Source organism: Phascolarctos cinereus, unplaced genomic scaffold (genome assembly GCF_003287225.1).
Source record: "Phascolarctos cinereus isolate Bilbo 61053 unplaced genomic scaffold, phaCin_HiC Scaffold_7;HRSCAF=346, whole genome shotgun sequence".
In the NCBI taxonomy this organism is placed as follows: Eukaryota; Metazoa; Chordata; class Mammalia; order Diprotodontia; family Phascolarctidae; genus Phascolarctos; species Phascolarctos cinereus.
The window spans coordinates 58,009,287-58,028,112 of record NW_027556180.1 but is presented as its reverse complement, the minus strand read 5'-3'; the positions used below and the strand labels follow the sequence as shown (position 1 = coordinate 58,028,112).

The following is an 18,826-nucleotide window of genomic DNA, read 5'->3' as shown; positions in this document are numbered from 1 at the left end:
GTAATGTTCATATCATTCATTTTTCCACATTAGGGCTCAAACTGGAGGTTTTCACTAATAACAAGTCAGGTGGCTTTTTATTAGGAAAACATTTTTTGTGACTTTAATATTGTATGTGTTCACATTATTAAAATATCCTGTTAGGAATTCTCTTTTTTGGGCTCTTTTTATCTACTAACTGCACTCAGAAGAGGGGGACGTGGCTTATCACTAATTCCTGGCTTCACAAAAAAATGTTCTTTTTCTAGGATGAGTGGGGCAGCATTTCCTTCTCCCACAGCTGATATGGCAGAAATAAATCGTATTCAGTATGAGATGGAATACACTGAAGGTATCAGCCAGCGAATGAGGGTCCCAGAAAAATTAAAAGTCGCTCCACCACCTCCTGATTTGGAGCCAGCGTTCCAAGAAGGAGTTGCAAATGCTAGTGTCACGATGCAGGTTCCAGAGAGGATTGTTATAGCAGGTAGGTTTGTACTTTCCTGTGAAATTAACTAATGGACTCTCTTCTTTTCCATGCACCGCTGCAGGGAACAATTTATAAGGTTTTTGGTTGTTGAGAAAATACTTAGGAAGAAGTCTCAGAAATTCTGCTTGTGCCCTAAAAATTTGTGCTGCTGATGGCTTGATCATTCAGTAGTATTTTACAGGAAGCATTACATTGTCAGATTGAGAGTGAATTAAAGATGGTAAGCATCGGGGCAGTTAGGTGGCGCAGTGCATAGAGCACAGGCCCTGGAGTCAGGAGGACCTGAGTTCAAATCCAGCCTCAGACACTTGACACTTACTAGCTATGTGACCCTGGGCAAGTCACTTAACCCCAATTGCCTCACAAAAAAAAAAAAGATGGTAGGCACCTTAAAGATTCTTGGGCCTTGCCATCTACTCTATAGTTGTACTCTCTTATGTCTGTTAGCTCCTTCTCTCCAGTTATAGTATGAGCTTGAAAGCAAGGGACTGTCTTGATTGTTACTTTTGCTTGTTCTTTTCTGATTCAGAGAGCATTTTCCTTCACAGAAAACACCGAAGCAGAAATAATGTGAAGCAGCTCTGCCTTCTTTATTTCTCTTTTCGGGAACCATTGTCCCATCCAACTCTGTTGCTTCTTTCATCCTCTTCTATTTAACCACTTTTGTAAAAATCCCTTTTTGTAACTCTTAGCTTCCTTCTCCAGCATCAGCTTATCCTGAGCTTTAACGCCCCTGACACTTACTATGGCACTGCTTTACTTGCATTTGCATCTGTTTCTTGTTTTATGTCTTTTAAAAATGCAAGTTGAATATCTTTTAAGCAACGTTCTTCTCCTCAGAACATCCATCTCTAGAGTGCCTCATTATTCCTGAGAGGTCTGATAGAGCAATTAATTTTAGTCCAGGACACCCTAAAATCCGTCCTCCTCAACTCTGCAAAGGTGACAGATTGTTTCTGGCTTTTCTCTGCTCTTTCTGTCACAGATTCTATAATGGAGTCGTCACTTCCTTCCCAAGGTTGCAGTCATCTTCAAACCAGCAACCAGCACCTTCTTGTGAGTGAGAATGCCATCCAGAAGGTCAAGAATAAATACGTCAGCCAGTTGGTTGGCTTTTGTCAGAGACAGAGCTTCAGCCAACATCCAGATACATGAATTGTCCCTTAACTCCTGTAGCGAGCCTTTGTATTAGACTTGGTTTCTGTCTCCTCAGTTCCTAATCTGTTTACTATTTCTAGGTGGTCTATAGTATTCAAATTAGCATATTGCTTCTGGTTTTGTGTCACTGACCTTCACACAAATATTTCCTAATACAGTGTTGGTTTTTGGATTTCTTCACGTGACATTATCTTGTTATACTATTTTGCCCTGCCTTTCTACTCATCCTCTTTCTTTTGAATAACATATACAGAACCTTCGTTCCAGAGCCATAATTCAGTCACAGGTCTTATCCCACCAAATCTCAGTGATATTTATGAGATCAGATTTTCCTCCTTGTGTTATTTATTACTATTTGGTCTTGTTTGTTGCCAATACTTTGTCTACTATTTGTGTACAGACTTCTGAGGCCACAGATTTTATTACCAATTCCTTTCTTAGATTTTTGTCTATTGTGAAATTCTGGGCGTCTCTACTCCTTGTTTTCCTACATTGTAACTACCCTCTGTGATATCTAGCTTGGTGAACATACCTAAGCAATTATCTTCCTCTTACATTTCAAGTTAACAGCTTTTTACATTAGATTTCCAAGATTCCAAGCAAGTATATCCTTTAATTAAAAACCAAAACATTTTCTTGGTGCTTTTTTAAAAACAGCACATCCATTTTCAGATATTTCTGTTACCTGCACAGCAGGCCACTGTAACGGCAGTGTTAAAAGGGGGCATATGGGTGGCATCAGCACTGGAGCCCGGAGGACCTGAGTTCAAATCCAGCCTCAGACACTTGACACTTGGTAGCTTCGTGACCCTGGGCAAGTCAACCCCATTGCCTAGCAAAAAAGCCAAACAAAAACAAAAAAAAAAGTAGAAGAAAGAAGCATTTCTTCAAAACAAATATATTAAAACATATCTTCAAAACATAATATATAATATTTTTAAATGTATAAATTAAAATAATAACAAAATTAAAATTAAACAAAAGCATATCCACCATGTCTGACAGTATATACAGTATTCCATTCCCATTGTTCCTCATCTCCACAAATAGATTTACTCAAATTGAATGTTAGATCGGCGGGTTCTGGAGGGGTAAAGTGACTTCCTCAAAGTGAAGAACTGGTTAGTGAAAATTTACACTTACCAGAGAAATGTTTGAAGAGCGTGTTGTTCCCATCCAAAGATCTAACCTGGTATTGTGCAGACCTTCTCTACAGGCATTCACAATCTAACCGGAAGAATGAAAGCTTCAGAGCAGGGTTTATCCCTTTTGGTGTGTATTTGCCTAGGGCTTTGTCCCAGGGCAGAACCTTTACAGGGTACCAACCATATGTCTTCAGGCCATGTTGTTTTCTGAGGCTAAGATTAGTTGCTACTTAGCATTCAATTTCTTTTTGCATTCTTTCTATTTACATTATTGTAGTCACTATGTATATTGCCTTCCTGATTCTACTTCAATTCATATAAGTCTTTCCATGCTTTTCTGAATTCTTCATGTTTATTCTGTCTTACCGTACAGTAATATTTTGCTATGTTCACCTATCTTGTTCTCTAATCGATTGACATTTATTTAGTTTCCAGTTCTGATACCACAAAAAAATACTACTGTGAATGTCTTGATGTATATGAGACCCTAATTCAGTTTTTTAAAAATGAGTTTTTATTGATTTCTTCCATCATCGTAGTTATCCAAGTAACCCTCTCCCTCCCCCTCCAAGAGAGTCATCTTACGTGACAGTGGCATTTTTTAGAGGAGATTAAAAAAAAAGTAAGCATAACTGATCAATGCAAAGTCCAAAAATGTGCTCCCATTTCTGTGAAGGGATGGATTGTGGCAGTCTTCTTATATCTTTTCATTTGAGTCCTGCTTCATCTTTACAATTATGTCACATTTGCTTTTGATTTTTTTTGGTATGTAGTTCTTTCCATTTACATTAATCACTGTATATATTTTCTTGGCTCAGCTCACTTCACAGTGCATCAGTTTATATAGATCCTAGGTTTCTCTGTATGCATCACAAACTCCATTTCTTAAAGCACAGCAATATTCCATCCACTCATGTGCCACCCAGTTTGTCTAGCCTTTCCCCAATTGATGGGCATCTCTTTGTTTCTTATTAAGTGCCTTCCTTGTGCTAGGCACTGTGCTACTGTAAGTATTTTGGTGTATGTGGAGACTTTCTTATCATCAATGGCTTCCTTGGAATATGTGTCTAGTAATAGATATCTTCCTGTCAGGTGTATTTGTTAACCTGTTAATCCTGTATTTAAAATTGCAATCAAAAATATAATTGCAGTTCTCAGACAGTTTTCTTTGTCAACTGTTTCCTTACCAAATCAGTCTTCCTCTTCTGAAAGCCTTGCCTTAAGGCAGAACACTGATCGAAAACAACATCAGTGATACTCCCTTAAAGTCTTTATTTTCTTGCCCCAGATTTTGTAATCTCTCGAAGTTGTTTTTGGGTTCTTCTTGGCATTCAGTTTGTTCCCACGGGAATCCCCAGAAGTGGCTAGTAGTCATCGTATTTGCTGTTAGTCATTTCTCTGTCACTTCTTAGATCCATGCCTGTTTCTCTATGCTTGTTATCAAGGGGACAAGTGGAGCAATGACACGAGTGCAGATCTAAGACTGTCTTGACCTCATTACTACCTGTGACACCTTGAGAAAGTTACTTTCCCTCCTCCCCCTGCTGCTGGCCTTAGTTTCTTCATCTCTAAAACTAGAGGGTTGAACTGAGTGGCCTCAGCATCCTCCAAACTTTATTGGATATTTTCTTCTCTCCTGGTAGCGGCATCTCCCGACCTGGAAGCGAAGTAAAAGAGCCTTATTGTATCTGTTTCTTAACTCCGTGGTTCAGTGGTGGTTCTTTGTCTTTTGTGTTCTTTCCAGCCTCCTGACACAAGTCAAGGTCCCCCAGTTCCTCTTCAGATTCTTTTAATATTCAAACTGAAATTCTGCTTCCATTTTTAAAAAGGGATGCATTGATTCTCCCCAGTAACCTGTAGAGCAGAGAAGTGTTTCTCCTGCTTCTTTTGCTCACTCTGAGGGATACTCAGGCCTTCGCTCACTTGCTAGTAGTTTGCCAAGAGAACTGTTGACAGAAGGCTGTCACTGTCTCTGCTCTTGCTTTGTATCTTAAGACCCACAAACCTAGTGGAAAGGGTGGTGACTTACAAAACAAGGGGGTTGGACCAAGTGCCATCTGAGATTCCTTTCAACTCTAGATCTGTGATTCTGTTTCCCTAATTATTTACCATCTCAGGTACTTGTTTCCTCAGTTTACCTTGAGTCATTCTCCTCTTCTTCTAGTTTTCCTCATGCAGCTTCAGTTCACTTAGAGGGCCTTGCTCAAATCTTCCCAAATTTCTCCTCTTCAAATCAAAACTATCACCTTCTTCAGTTCTAGACCCTTTGCTTCTTTTCTGTGCCACCAGTGCCTAAGAAAGTAAGTGTCTTATGCAAGGGTAAGTGGGTAGAGACTTGGGCTCTGGAGTCAAGGATCCAAATTTTCTCTCAATTGGTTTCCTACCTGTGTTACCTTAAGCAAGTTCCATAACCTCCCTGGTATCTATTGTACCACATAGCTGCCTCTGTGGAGGCAGTACATGTGGTTTCACTGCATTCTAAAAGTAATTACTCTCCTTTATATATGAAGAAAGTTATACTGAATCAGCATGAGTAGGCCAGACCATGAACCTCTCCTTGTATTGATGGTGAGTCAGTTACATGTTAAAACAATTTTTTTAACATTTGGGGTTTTGTATTCCAAATTCTATCCCTCCATCCTCCCTGAGAGGGTGAACAACGTGATACATGTGCAATCATGTAAAACATTTCCATGTTAGTCATTTTGTGCAAGAAGACTCAAATAAAAGTTTAAAAATGAATAAAAGAAAGTGAAAAATAACATGCTGCAGTCTGTATTCAGATAATATCAGTTCTTTCTCTGGAGGCATATAGTATGATTCATCATTAGTCCTTTGGGATTGTCTTGGATCATTGTATTGCTAGGAATAGCTAAGTCATTCATGGTACTTCATCAAACAGTATTGTTGTTACTGTGTACAATGCTCACTTGGTTCTGCTCACTTCACTTTGCATCAGTTCATGTAAGTCTTTCAGGAATTTTCTAAAATCCTGCTTGTCATTTCATATAGTACAGTAATATTCCATCATAATCATATACCACAGCTTATTTAGCTATTCCCTAATTGACGGGTATCCTCTCGATTTCCAATTCTTAGCCACCACAAAAAGAGCTGCTATAAATATTTCATACAAATAGGGCCTTTTCCCTTTTTCTTTTAACATCTTTGGGATGTAGACCTAGCAGTAGTGTTGCTGGATCAAAGGTTATGCACAGTTTTATAACCCTTTGTGCATAGTTCTAAATATCAGTAGCAAACATATTAAAAAAAGGAAATTCTTGAGCCTGCCCACAAGAGTATCACACCAAAGAGCTTGGCATCAGTAATAAATACTATTCAGCTAAGTACTATGTTCGCTTCCTTAATTTGAAATCATGCAAGAGGAGAGCTGCTAGTAATAAAGAACAGCATGATAGGGAGGTGCACTTGAAAAGTACAGGTTAATTGCATTTAATTTATTAATTGCATTTAATTTATTAATTTATTTGCATTTAAAAATAGTAATTTATTTGAATTTTTAATAATTTAATGATAAACCACACATACACATATACACACACACGCCTATACTCATCTTCTCTTTTAGATTTTCCTGCTAAGCATAACAATTGATCATCTTTTTAAAACAAATAATATGTTTTGTTGTGTGTATATGTTAGCATAATGGTTCTGAGTTAGAACTTTTATTTTCTCCTTTCTTAAATTTTTCTTATATTAGAAAATAAAACCTTTTCTACTCCATTAAATCTGATTTTTTATTAATATTCATTTTAAATTTATTGATTTTTATTAGTAAAATAAATTTGCATATGATTCTATTAAGATTACTGATTTTAATGTGCAGTTGATTATAATTTTTAAATCTAATTATAATTGCTGTAGAATTTTAAGTAAAACCATTAAGAAAAACCTAGATCATGGTAACATCTGCACTATTACGTAGGAGTCAAAGTAACAAGCTGTAAAGAATTAAATCAATTTTGTTTAGAAGATAAGGATACTACTGGTTTTTGTATTTTGTATTCATAACACAGAGAGGGACTACTCAAGAGTCAATAAACATTTAGTAAGCACCTAGTATGTGCTTAAGGTGAAAAAAAAGACAGTCGCTGCCCTCAAGGAGCTTCCAGTATAATAGGGGAAGGCCACAGAGAAAAGGAAGTTGAAAAGCTGGGGAAAAGGAAGAGGGAGCATTTCTTACAGGAAGTAGGAGCAAGGCTGGTTAAGTTCCTGAGTAGTGCAACCAGGTGAGAAATGAGGAGGTAACTGAACTAGGCTTTCTCCATAAATGGAGGCTCAGAGTTAAGGCCTCTTACCCTCCAATCAGAGAGGCCAAGGAGGGTGATGGTGCAGAATGAGGAGGTTAATGACATTTTGTAAGATGGTGAGATTTTCCAACTAGTATGTTTTGGTGAAAAGGTTATTTTAACATATGTTCTTCCAGGTAATAATGAAGACATTTCATTTTCAAGACCAGCAGACCTTGACCTTATCCAATCAACACCCTTCAAACCGTTGGCATTAAAAACACCTCCCCGAGTTCTGACACTAAGTGAGAGACCACTTGATTTTCTGGACTTGGAAAGGCCCATCCCTCCAACCCCTCAAAATGAAGATGTAAGTAATTTCTTTCTCAAAATTCAGACTTCTTGTAACAAAACAAAAAGGGTATTGGGATGGGGATGTGATTAAGAAACAATGATTCAAATCAGACTGTCATCCTCATGGCGTTTAGTCACTGCACAGAACACTATACTGTACTCTGACATAGATGCAACCCTATAGAGCATAATACTGATGCTTCTTAAATCTAAACACTTTACCTTTCAGGAAAAGTCACATTGGGAGGAAGAACGCAGCCGTCAGGTGGGTGGTGAGGAAGGAGTTGATTAAGATGTGAGGACTTTGAGAATCAAGAGTTATGAAATAGGGGTGGTAGGCTATTATGACATTTCATTGTTGTGTCCAACACGAAGGTGAGGTAGGGGATTGGGGGGTAAAGGGGGAGCAGTAATCATTTTTTAGATGAGAAAAAATAATTTAATGGCATAATTTCCCTGTAATGAGGTTGGTGGTGAAAGTACCATTGGGATCAGTTTTCTGTTTTCAAAAGTAGGTGTAATAGATAGGGTTGAAATAGAATAGAGCAAACCATTTAATTCATCCTCTTGACATCATCCTCTTCCAAGGAGATATTTTGGCCCTGTGGACAGAATAGCCTAATATGGACCAGTCCAGGAATTAGTAATCTCAGTTCAACTTTTGGCTTTGCCAATGAGTTGCTTGCTTTACAATAGACTTTCTGCCTCTAGCAAACCCCCCTCCTTATTGACGTTCCCCATAGCTTCTGCTTTCTCAGCACAGCCTTTATACTTCAAGTACATGTGGCAATTGGAAGGAACAAGCATGATCAGCATGCAGATGTTATGAAAGATGTAGATAATTGAACTTTTAGCAGTGGTTCTGCTGGTTACTTCCGTTTCTACCTACATTTATCGTACATTGGATTCCACATTATTTTGATGTACATACTAGCTTTTTTCCCCCCTTACACTTTTAAAGATCCCAGTAAAGTGCCTGGTAGCAAATAGCTTTTACCAGTGAAAGCTTTTGTGTCTTAAATTTTATTGGAAAGTAATAGGAGCTGTTTGTATGATTAGAAGTCATGGAAGACTACCAGAATGCCTGCGAAACTATTCATTTGTGAAAAAAATATATTGCAAGTTGACCTTACAATCAATCATAGATGGTAAAAATGGCAAATTTAATATGAAATATACTCTTAAATGCAGATTTGATTTCTAAAATTTTTCCTACACTTGTGAAAACAGCAGTAGACTTGAGATTTTACTGTCTTGTCTGGCCGTATTAAAATCACATGTGTCTTTTGCCTACCTGACACTCCCTACCCATCCTGCTTAAAGCCCACATTTGTCCTGTGCCACTAGCTGAGTAAGTTTCCATTGGGTTTAAGAAAATTTATTTGAAAAATCCCTTAGGGATAGCAGCTCTTTTAAAGGAGCCCTGTAGCAATTAGGACTAACGAGGACCTTCAGTACCATGCAAACTGGGAAAGTATAAAGGGAGTTTAATATTCCTGAATTGATCTGTTTCATGAGTCCTTAAGACATGTAAGCTAAGTGACTAAGTCTGACATGTCGTGAAAATTTTTTTTTTAATCATTTCATATTTAACTCAGGTTTGGGGTCTTTGTCTCCAGATTCTCTGGTATTTTGCTAAATCAAAAGTTTTTTCTTATCTTTGACCAAATTAAAACCTGATGTCTTAAAAGCAAAATTATCATTTCAGAAAAATAATTATTCTACCTAGACCAGATGTTTAGCCTAAAAAGAAAGTAGGGGAGAATGTTTGACTAATCTAACACCACAAAAGTTTTATTTAATACAGCGTATGTTTGTCTCCTACTTTGAAATTAACCGTCCTTGACATCCTAGCCCCCAGGATTTTTCTTTTGCTTAAATATCCGTTAATGTTGATTGTGACAACTCTAAAAAGATAATTGTTCGTTTCAAGTCCTTTTAGGTGACTCACTTCATTGACATTTTGACGGTGTAAGCTAAATTTGAAGTTTTAAAGACCAATTTTTGTTACCTTTATTTCTTCCAACAATTAAAATAGATGTCTTAATTACATGTGTTCCAACTGGGAGCTTCATTAATTTCCTGGATAAACACTAGGAAACAAGGACCCATTTGGAGTTCAGTTTCCAAAACTATACTAAGACTTAGCCAACTTTTAATTTCTGACTTTGTCTTCAAAATGAAAACATTTATTCATAATCCCAGTGTACACATGACTTCCTGAAAAGTTCCTGTTAAATGAATTTGCACGAATGGAACAGTTTCCGTTACATTGTGTAAGATGGCCTTTTGAAGAAAATGTGTGGTGGATCTTTCTGTAAAGTGAATAATCTCCCCCTAATTTTTGGTTTTGTAAATTTAGATTTTTGTGTCTTCTTCCTCATCATTATTTGTTGCTTTACAAAACACCTTGAGTTGTCTTTCATTGATTATAATCTTTTCTAAATAATTAGGTGCTTTCTGGAATTAGGCTAAGAGGTTTTTATTTTGAGAAACAACAAAATTATGGGATAGTCACCAAAAATATGTTTTCCTCCCTCAATCCTCCACTTTCCCCCTTCTCTTTTTGTTCTTTAGCAAGTCCGTACAGGTGGCAGGCTGAAAAGGGAGAGGTCTATGAGTGAAAATGCTGTACGACAAAATGGACAGTCGGTCAGAAACGATTCCGTGTGAGTAGCACCCCATCCCCAAACACCCCACCCCCACCCCATTCAGGCTGCTGCCCCACAATGACAGCTGTCTCTCCATTCCCTCCCATTTACCTTTCCTCGATATTTGTTTCTAATAGCGACCCAGAGTGTGAGATTAGTTCTGGCTTCAGCCTTTACTTTGTGTAACCAAATGTTAGTTGAAAGCATTTTCAGTAATATCAGCCTGTTGATATTTTATATATATTGTAATATCTTTATTTCTGTTTGTGTGTGATTTGCTCATTTGGGGGTCACCTGCAAAGTATAACTTAAACTGATGAGCCTTTTTAATTCATTTAACTGGTTCTGAGAGATTTTTATCCAGCATGTTGTGTTATTAAAACCTGAAAAGTGGTGAAACTCAGCAAAGCATTTCCCTAGTTTCAGATTTAACGTGTGTGTGATCTCTTTAAGGGTTTTGAGTCTAAATGAGCTGTGGTAAGCAAAACCACATTGGAAAGTAAATATCTTTACCCACACAATGTTATTAACACTATCTGTCTTACATTTGTTTCCTTGGGGCTTGAGGATGCATGCAATTACCACAAAATATAGAATCCTAGGGGCAGCTAGGTGGCAGAGTGGATAGCACACTGGCCCTGGAGTCAGGAGGACCTGAGTTCAAATGTGGCCTCAGACACATAACACTTACTAGCTGTGTGACCCTGGGCAAGTCACTTAACTGCATTGCCTAGACAAAAAAAAAATAGAATCATAATCTTTAAATAATTTTGATTTTGTTTTTTCCATTTTGCTTTCTGATTTGGTGAGATCACAACCCGATTTCTTTTCTCTATTTTTAGATATCTTAAAGTAGAAATGCAGTTATTAGAATTTTTATGAAATAAAAAGCCTTTTACACTTTTAAAAATAATTAAATACCAAGATTTTTAAAGACTTTTTTTTTATAGGATTGGTGTTTTGGGAGGAAGTAATTACCATTTCTTCCTCACTTATTTTTTAAATTAAAAAAATTATTATCTGCAAAAGATGTTCCCTGTTAGTGCTGTGGCAGATACAGCTCCCACGGTAAAGCTTTCCATTTCATTAAGAAGATGGCATCTAACTACTCAAGAATTGTAGAAGGCAAAAAGTGGTTGAGTGCCAGTCTAAGAATGCAGAGAAGTGGGGTAGGGCGGACTTTATATAGGAAGGGAGTCTTCAGCAGTAATATGGCTTGGTTCTTTTTTAATATATGTTTAATTCACGTTAGACAGAATTCTCATGGGCAAGTTACCTGAAGTTTCAATTAAATTTTGAAGCTAAATGTTCATTTGCTTTGATGAAATCGTATCCGTTTCTTTAAAGAAAAGCAAGGAAGCAACCATCAACATTTCTTTGCTAAATTTATTCCCTTTAATGTGTGTGTTCTTTTTATCCTTTGGGAAAGACTAAATGGAAAAGAAGAGATGATTTATCCACCATCATCTATAAATAGTCAGAGGGTTATAGCAGATCAGGCAAGATACAGAAAGATTTTCTATGTAGACCAAGGGATCGATACAAGCCATATTCGAGGATTCCAAGTACTTTATGAAAATATGAGAAGAGCTATGCAATTTGGCAGTCTAGTTAATATAATTAATTTTTATGCCCTATAAAATAGCTGAACCAAGGACCCAAGTTATTACTTTTTCAAAAACTTCATTAAAGGGTACAAAGAATTTTTAGTGAACTCTGTAACATAATATAAGCCATATTCTTTATAAACTCTTTATTGCTTAACACTTTTCATCGCAGACCAAAAAAAGCCAGCAGTTGCAAAACTTACCTATTTCAAGTCATTTAAATTTCATCATACATAGCTAAATAATTGTTTGGAGAAACACAAAAGGAAAGGATTAACTGCATATTGTATATGTGGGCCATTCTGTTTAAAGTATAGTTGAGGGGATGAGTCGTTTGTTTTCTCCCAGATCTTAACATTATTATTACATAGTGTAGTTCTCATAGTAGACAAACGATTAACGCTGTTACGTCTTTTCATTGTTTTAATTGTCTTTAACAGCCTATCATCTCTTAGAACAGTTACCTTAATATTATTTTTATTCCCTTGTATTTTAATTTTTTACTTTTATAGTCTTAAAAGTCTGTATATTAACACAAATAAGACTTGAAATCACAGTTACACATTTTCAAACTTACAAGTTTTCAGCTTTGTCTTTTTAACAAGTGTTTCTATTAACCCCAAAATTTTCTCATGTTAATGGCAGTAGAACCTTGCGGTTTCTTTCCTGGTATCATTCCTAATGTATTTTGAATATGATAACACTTTTAATCTTATGATGCTTAGCATAAATATATCATTTAAAACTTATCGTTAGAGTTTGTCGCAACTTCATAGTATTACATAAATGTTAGAGTAAATGTTTGCATGTAAATAAATACTTGGTGGTGTTTTGTGTGATAAGTACTATACATATGCAGTGTTAATAATATGATGAGGTAGAAACAGGGACAGAATAAAACTTATTTGCCTCTTCCAAATTAATTTTCTTAATACCTTATGTAATTTTGGTTTTTCCTCACAAAATGAAAATATACATAATTGTGTCTTTATCATTTATCTCCATTTATGTTATTCCTGTCCTCTTCCCCCTCCCCTTGGCATCGTTTGTGGAAGTAGAATGAACAGGAGGCTGAAACCTCTTTAAAGGCCAAATTCTTATGTTACTTTTAAGAGACAGTAGGAAGTGCATCAAAACAAATGTGGATTCTGAACCAGTAGTATTGATTTTCAGCTTTTTTCGTGTGTTACAAAGATGAATATGTAAAAGAAACGTAATTATTATTTAAGGTGGCTCAGATCAGATTCTGCCCCAAGAAATAAAATTTCAAGGTTCCAGTCATCGCTTTCAGCCCCGGAATACACGTAAGATTTTATCTGATCTGCTCTTTGCAAGTAGGAAGTGTTTTAATTCTATAGGTTTGTAATACTAATTTGTTTTACAAAATAATCAGCACGTAATGCCTTAATTCTCTTACTGCTTGGCTCTGGAATACCTCCATTAAGGGTTTCTCAAACTATGTCATCAGACCCCTTAAAAGATGTGTGTGTATACAAACACACACATGCATACATACTTATATACAGATATGTGCAAATATATGTGTGTATACACATATATATCCAAAAATAAGGAAAATGGGGTGATTTAAACATTATTTCCTTGATATATTTCATACTGGCACATGAGTTCTGAACTAAAATTAACCCAGAACAGTGATTCTTGGTTTTGTTGGAGTTATAGCCTCGTTAAAGTACTATTTCGCAAATCTTTTAACATCTGACTGAACTAAAACTAAGATTTGTTTTGGAATTTTTTTTTTAATTTTATGATTCTTTGAAAGAGTTATACACCCCTATGTGGTTGAGCATCATTGACCTAGAATCTAATGCACGGCACTTGTCACTGCTTGATACCTGAGGATTGAAGAGCTGTTGTAGTTCTTCAGTCACTGGAGAAGCAGGTGACAGCACCGTGGGTGAGGGAGGGTGGCTTTTTTTTTAAATCTTGTTTTTTACAAATTGGCCTGTTGGTTTCTTTTAAATTAAGTTCTAAGAATCAGTTGTTTTGCCTGAGATAGGGCTGAAAAGAGTATTCTGTTATTTACAACTCGAGAATTAACAAGGAATTTATCATTTATGAAAATATGAATGTTTTCCTATTTTTTTCTCCTGAAAAAGGCCAGCATCTCACCGAAGTGGTTTAATTTCACAGTTTGAGAAACACCCTTTCCCATAGAAATCCTTGGGGGGAAAAGGCAATCGACTTTAGGCTCATTTTTTAGTAATGAACATATACATATTGATGCCAAATAAAATCGGATTAATCTAGTTCTGCTCACATCTTCTAACATTATTTAGCTAATACTTGTGTAATAGATTATTATGCAAGGCTGAAGTAGAGAGTACCAATAAAATAACATGATTGACACCATCCTAAATACTTTATAGGCTTTCTGACTGGCAAATTTAAGTGAAACTTTTGCCATGGTGGAATGTTGCTAAACATTAGTTTGAAATTAATGGCGTTCTTTCAGTGGTATAGTATGCTCTGCACTGTTCATAGGGTAACATCTGGGTAATGATAACGTTTCTACTACTTCTGTTATGAGATGTTTTGGTTTGGTTTTTTGCCTTTTTTTAAGTGGTGGGTTTTTTGGTAGCAGAAAATGTCTTGAATGCCAACAGCAATTTTCACTGAACAACTGTAATTTCATTGATGGCCCTTCTGATTCTGCTACGTCATGCATTAGTATTTGGTTCACTTTATTTGCCCCTGAATTTCTTTGTTATTTGTGAAAAGGTTCTTGAGGTTCAAAACTAAAAAATTTTTCTCAAAGTGAATATGTAGGGAAGAATTAATGTTCTTAGGGCAGTGATTTTTAAGATAAAGATCTTCTCTCAGTTCTTCAATTGGCTTCCAAAAAATAAATGCACTTATGACCAGAACAATCACGATCTTTTCACTTGCGTAGACCTCTTTTAGCAGTGGTACTTGGTGTGACATTGTTCTCTGTTTTTTTTGGATTTGCAGTTGTTGATTGTCAGTTTATCAGGTGCTGTAATATACTTGAATGGAAGACAAGACAACTAGATGTTTTCAATTTAAATGAAATTAAAAGTCATAAATTTTTGGCCACATGAGCTAGTAAATAGCTGGCCTTGGAGAAAAGAAGGCCTGAGCTCAAATCTGCCTCCAACCCATGTGTACATGTTGGTTTTGGGACCCTGGGCAAGTTACTAAACTACTCAGTGCTCCAGGCAGCAGAGGAGATGTTGAAAAGAAGGTGCTGACCTGCTTTGGTCAAATATGTTCCTTTTCCTGATGTATTGATTAATCACAGGTCTAGTCCTTATCCCTGTAGGTCTTAGATATTCTCTCTAGTTCCCACTGAGAAATAACAAGATAGCTGAGTATGTTATAGATAAAGTGGTTTGGGAGGAAAAGGTAGTGAGAGTATTCTTACCATCACTGATAAGGACAGTAGCCTTCATCTCTCATCCCTAAATATGTTCTCCCAAGTTTTACTTTTAGAACTTTTTCTTATTTTACTATATTGTAATCCAGGAAACCTTAAGTCTTCAGAACTTAAATAAACTTTTCTTTATTGCCAGTAGTGACATAAGATTTATCTCACAGGAGATGATTTTCACTAAACTGTTTAGGGACCATTAAATTCTAAAGGACCAAAAACATATGTAACGTGCTGTCAGGGCCAAAGGTTCAGCTTATCTTACTTTTTATCATTATGTTCTTGGACATCATGTATACAAAATGCTTTAAACTTTTAATACTAAATTAATATCATATGTGTTTATGTACACACAGATATAGACATATCTACAAATATGAATATTTCTGTTGATATATAAATCAGAATTTATGTATCTAACTCAGGGAAGTAACATAATGTTTAGAAAAGGATTAGGCAAAAAAATCACAGCCTTCAGTGCAGACACTGATCATTGTCCCTGGCTGGTGCTACAAAATTGTTTGGGTAACTATTGGATTGTCTAGCTGCTAGACAGACTTTTCAGTGGCTTGGAGGGTATGATATGGATAATTTGTTTCAGATTATGTTTTATTTTCTTCCTTTGCCTCCAGGTTCCAGTGGCATTCCTTTACTGTGAACTCACAACCAGGTTTTCCACTGTTAGATCTTCAGGCATTCCCCATTCTACCTAAAAAGAGTAAATTCCAAAACCATTGTTGGTTACTTCACAGGGTATTTTGCCTCTGAATCTTCAGCTCTTACCTTTCTCAGTCAGTTTATAGCCTGTCATAGAGAGTGAACTCAGTTCTGTCCCACAGTTCAGGATGACTTTTGCCATATACCATCTATTACCATGCAAGCACGTTCCTAAAATGGGCAAATCGACAGATCCTGAATCTAAGCACTTGAACAAGTCAGGATTCAGGCTCAAGGGAACAGATTTCCAATTCTCAAGACAAAAATTTAGGAGAGCTGCCAGTAAGGTGGTAGTACCCTGACATTTTTTAACTTTGGCCTTGGCTCTAACGTAGATTCCTAAATTGTTGGAGTTTTGAAACTCTGAAAAAATTTCAGAATTCAACTTTTAACCCTGATAATATTTGACTCAGTCTCTTCTAGGGTAAATAACTAGGAAAAAATGGTTTAATGCTTAATAAGTATTACTTTGTAATTAGCATCTGAAACAGTCAAAAATTCTTCCAAGAGTTTCTATAGGTTTGGTATCATGAGACTCCAAAATCTCGTTTTCTCCATAATTACTTCACTCATATTAGCAACTTCATAAGAAACTCCAGTCACATCCAGAAGTCTCACATAAGCCAAAATAAACAAAACATCTTCATTTTACTTGGTCCATTGCAGTCATCATTCTTTGACCCCAGCACACAAAGATAGAATTCATCATGTATACTGACCTTGTCACAAAGGCAGAATGTGTAATATTCACTTTTCTTGGGTGTCATAATTCTGCTTTTACGTAGTCACGAGTAACTGGCCCAGGCAATGGGGTGCCACATCTGTGTACTATTCCAGTACCTAATACTGAACTGAACATCTTCCAAGATTATTAAGGTTACCAAAAAGCCCTTTCCAATCTTAAGAAGACTTTATTTGGCAGGTAACCAAATAAAATAGATTTGTTCGAATGTGCTCAGCTTTTAGGAGGCTTTGGAGATGGAGCCAAAGAAAGTAAATCTCAGGCTAACTATGAGTAAAAGATTCAGAGTACTCGCACTCAAAAGTAATAATAGACCATTGTCTCCCTAATTTTAAAAGCGTTGTTGGCCTCCAAAAATTAGGCAGTGCTGCCTTCTTTAAAAAAAAAAGTTCTGATTTCTTTCTCAAAATTGTTTTTTACTATTTCAGTAATTTTTAGTAGTGCATATGAGTGTGGACAAATGAGTAATCACAGTGCTTCCCTACAGTTTTACAGGACTTAGACTTTTTTTTTTATTTTTTAAAAGTTGATTTCCCAAAAAATTATTTCCAATTGAGTTAACAGTTTCCTTTCTCTTTAAATGGAAGGTTTGTGAATCAACATGTTATTGTATGGGCTTGTGATATTCATTCATGTGCTTGAACTTTGACATCTGCATATTAATTCTTTATGAGTATTCTAATTATCACAGAGTATACAGTTCACGTGCTTAGACGTGTTTACTTCAGGCAGAATACCGGGTAAACTGAAAATGTCTCCAAGGGAGGCGGGGAGACAGCCCCATTAGACCTGATCTCTGCCCTTTTATGCTCTCTTTCATATGAATGCAGTTGGATTACTTTCATATTTTGGTACAAAAACTACGGTTCTTGTTTGCCATATAGTCTTGAAATTTTTTTTCTTAAGTGAAATACGTTATTAACTTTTTTTGGGTTGACAGTGTTTTTTATCTGCTGAAAATGGAGGGTGGGAAAAGGGAAAGAAAAATGAAGTATAAATGTTTGGGGAAGATATTTAATCAAAGTTTTGTTAAAATCTGACTCCAGTATTTTTCTCTTCATTTGCTGTGCTTGCATAAACAGTGTGACACCATCCCAACAGCAGGCCCGTGTCTGTCCTCCCCATATGTTACCCGAAGATGGATCTAATCTTTACTCTGCTCGGGGCATTTTGTCGTTTATCCAGTCTTCTACTCGTAGGGCTTACCAGCAGGTCTTGGATGTGCTGGATGAAAATCGCAGGTGATTGGCCATCAGTGACTCTTGCAGCTTTACCGCTTTGTTTTTCATTATTATCATTACTACTATTAATTATTATTGGCTTCTTGTTAGTGGAATGTGGTGTCTTTTGTGTTTTCTTCCTTATCTCCTCTTTCTAACTAGCAGTGGATGAAACAACTTGTTTTGCTTTCTTTTGCTTTCAGTGTTCTTAACTTATTGTCCAAAATTCACATTTCTTGAAGTTGTGTAATCTATACTTCCCCTTGGTAAAGCACAATAATTAGCTTCTAACTGCAGAGTGAACAGTTTTTGTTAAAGGTTTAGTTCACTTATTCTGGATACTTGACATTGGCTACGCTAAGAGATAATTAGTTGTTGTTATTCGCACAAATAAGACTGACCTCCCCAGGCCCAAAGGATTTATTGTATGAAGGACCCTCGGACATGGTCTAGTGATAGGTGTAGAGCTTTTATAGGTAAGGAGCTGAGGCCCAGAGAATTGACGTGGTTTCCCCATTTATATCACAGAGCCAGAATTGGAGACTGGGAACACTCTGGTTGAAGCCACCGTTTTTATTCCTATATCGTACTAAAGCACCTTTGAAGAGGATTTATCCAAATAGTGATCCAAAGTAATGTTGGTTAGATTTTGTAATACACTGTCATTTTACACAGGAGAAATTTAGGCTTTTTCTGTCTGATCACAGAGACATGATTTAAAACATCTAGGACATAAACAATAGGCACATCAGCTTATTTATAAAGCTAGGAGATTTTGATATGGGTAATAAGCAAATATTGATTCCTTTTAAATATTGAATATTAATCACAGCAGATGGCTAACTGATTCATTCTTACTCCTAATTGTGTGAGACACTGTACACTTTTACTGTAGGTAGCAAAATTTTATCTCGTTTTGTTCTTCACTGTCTTACTTGAATGGTGCTTTAAGACTACAAATCTAGCACCTTTTTTGACACTGACTGTGCCCACATTTATAGCTCTATTGAGAGTATTTCTTTAAAAGCATGGCAGAATGCCCTTTTCAGTAATATTTTTATGGTCAGTGTTTTGCTGACTCTCTTTATCTGGGGCATAGGG

The 18,826-nt window shown here is 36.3% G+C and overlaps 1 protein-coding gene across 1 annotated transcript in view; it reads left to right on the top strand.

Annotated features, from left to right (window-relative positions):
- The window catches only part of MFF (mitochondrial fission factor), a 40,903-nt gene that overhangs the window by 9,544 nt on the left and 12,533 nt on the right, over positions 1–18,826 (top strand). The window contains exons 5-10 of the mRNA XM_078147658.1: positions 249–466; positions 7,220–7,392; positions 7,606–7,641; positions 9,954–10,045; positions 12,864–12,938; positions 17,588–17,746. Coding sequence (XP_078003784.1) covers positions 249–466; positions 7,220–7,392; positions 7,606–7,641; positions 9,954–10,045; positions 12,864–12,938; positions 17,588–17,746 — 753 coding nt within the window. The remainder of the gene's footprint in view (positions 1–248; positions 467–7,219; positions 7,393–7,605; positions 7,642–9,953; positions 10,046–12,863; positions 12,939–17,587; positions 17,747–18,826) is intronic.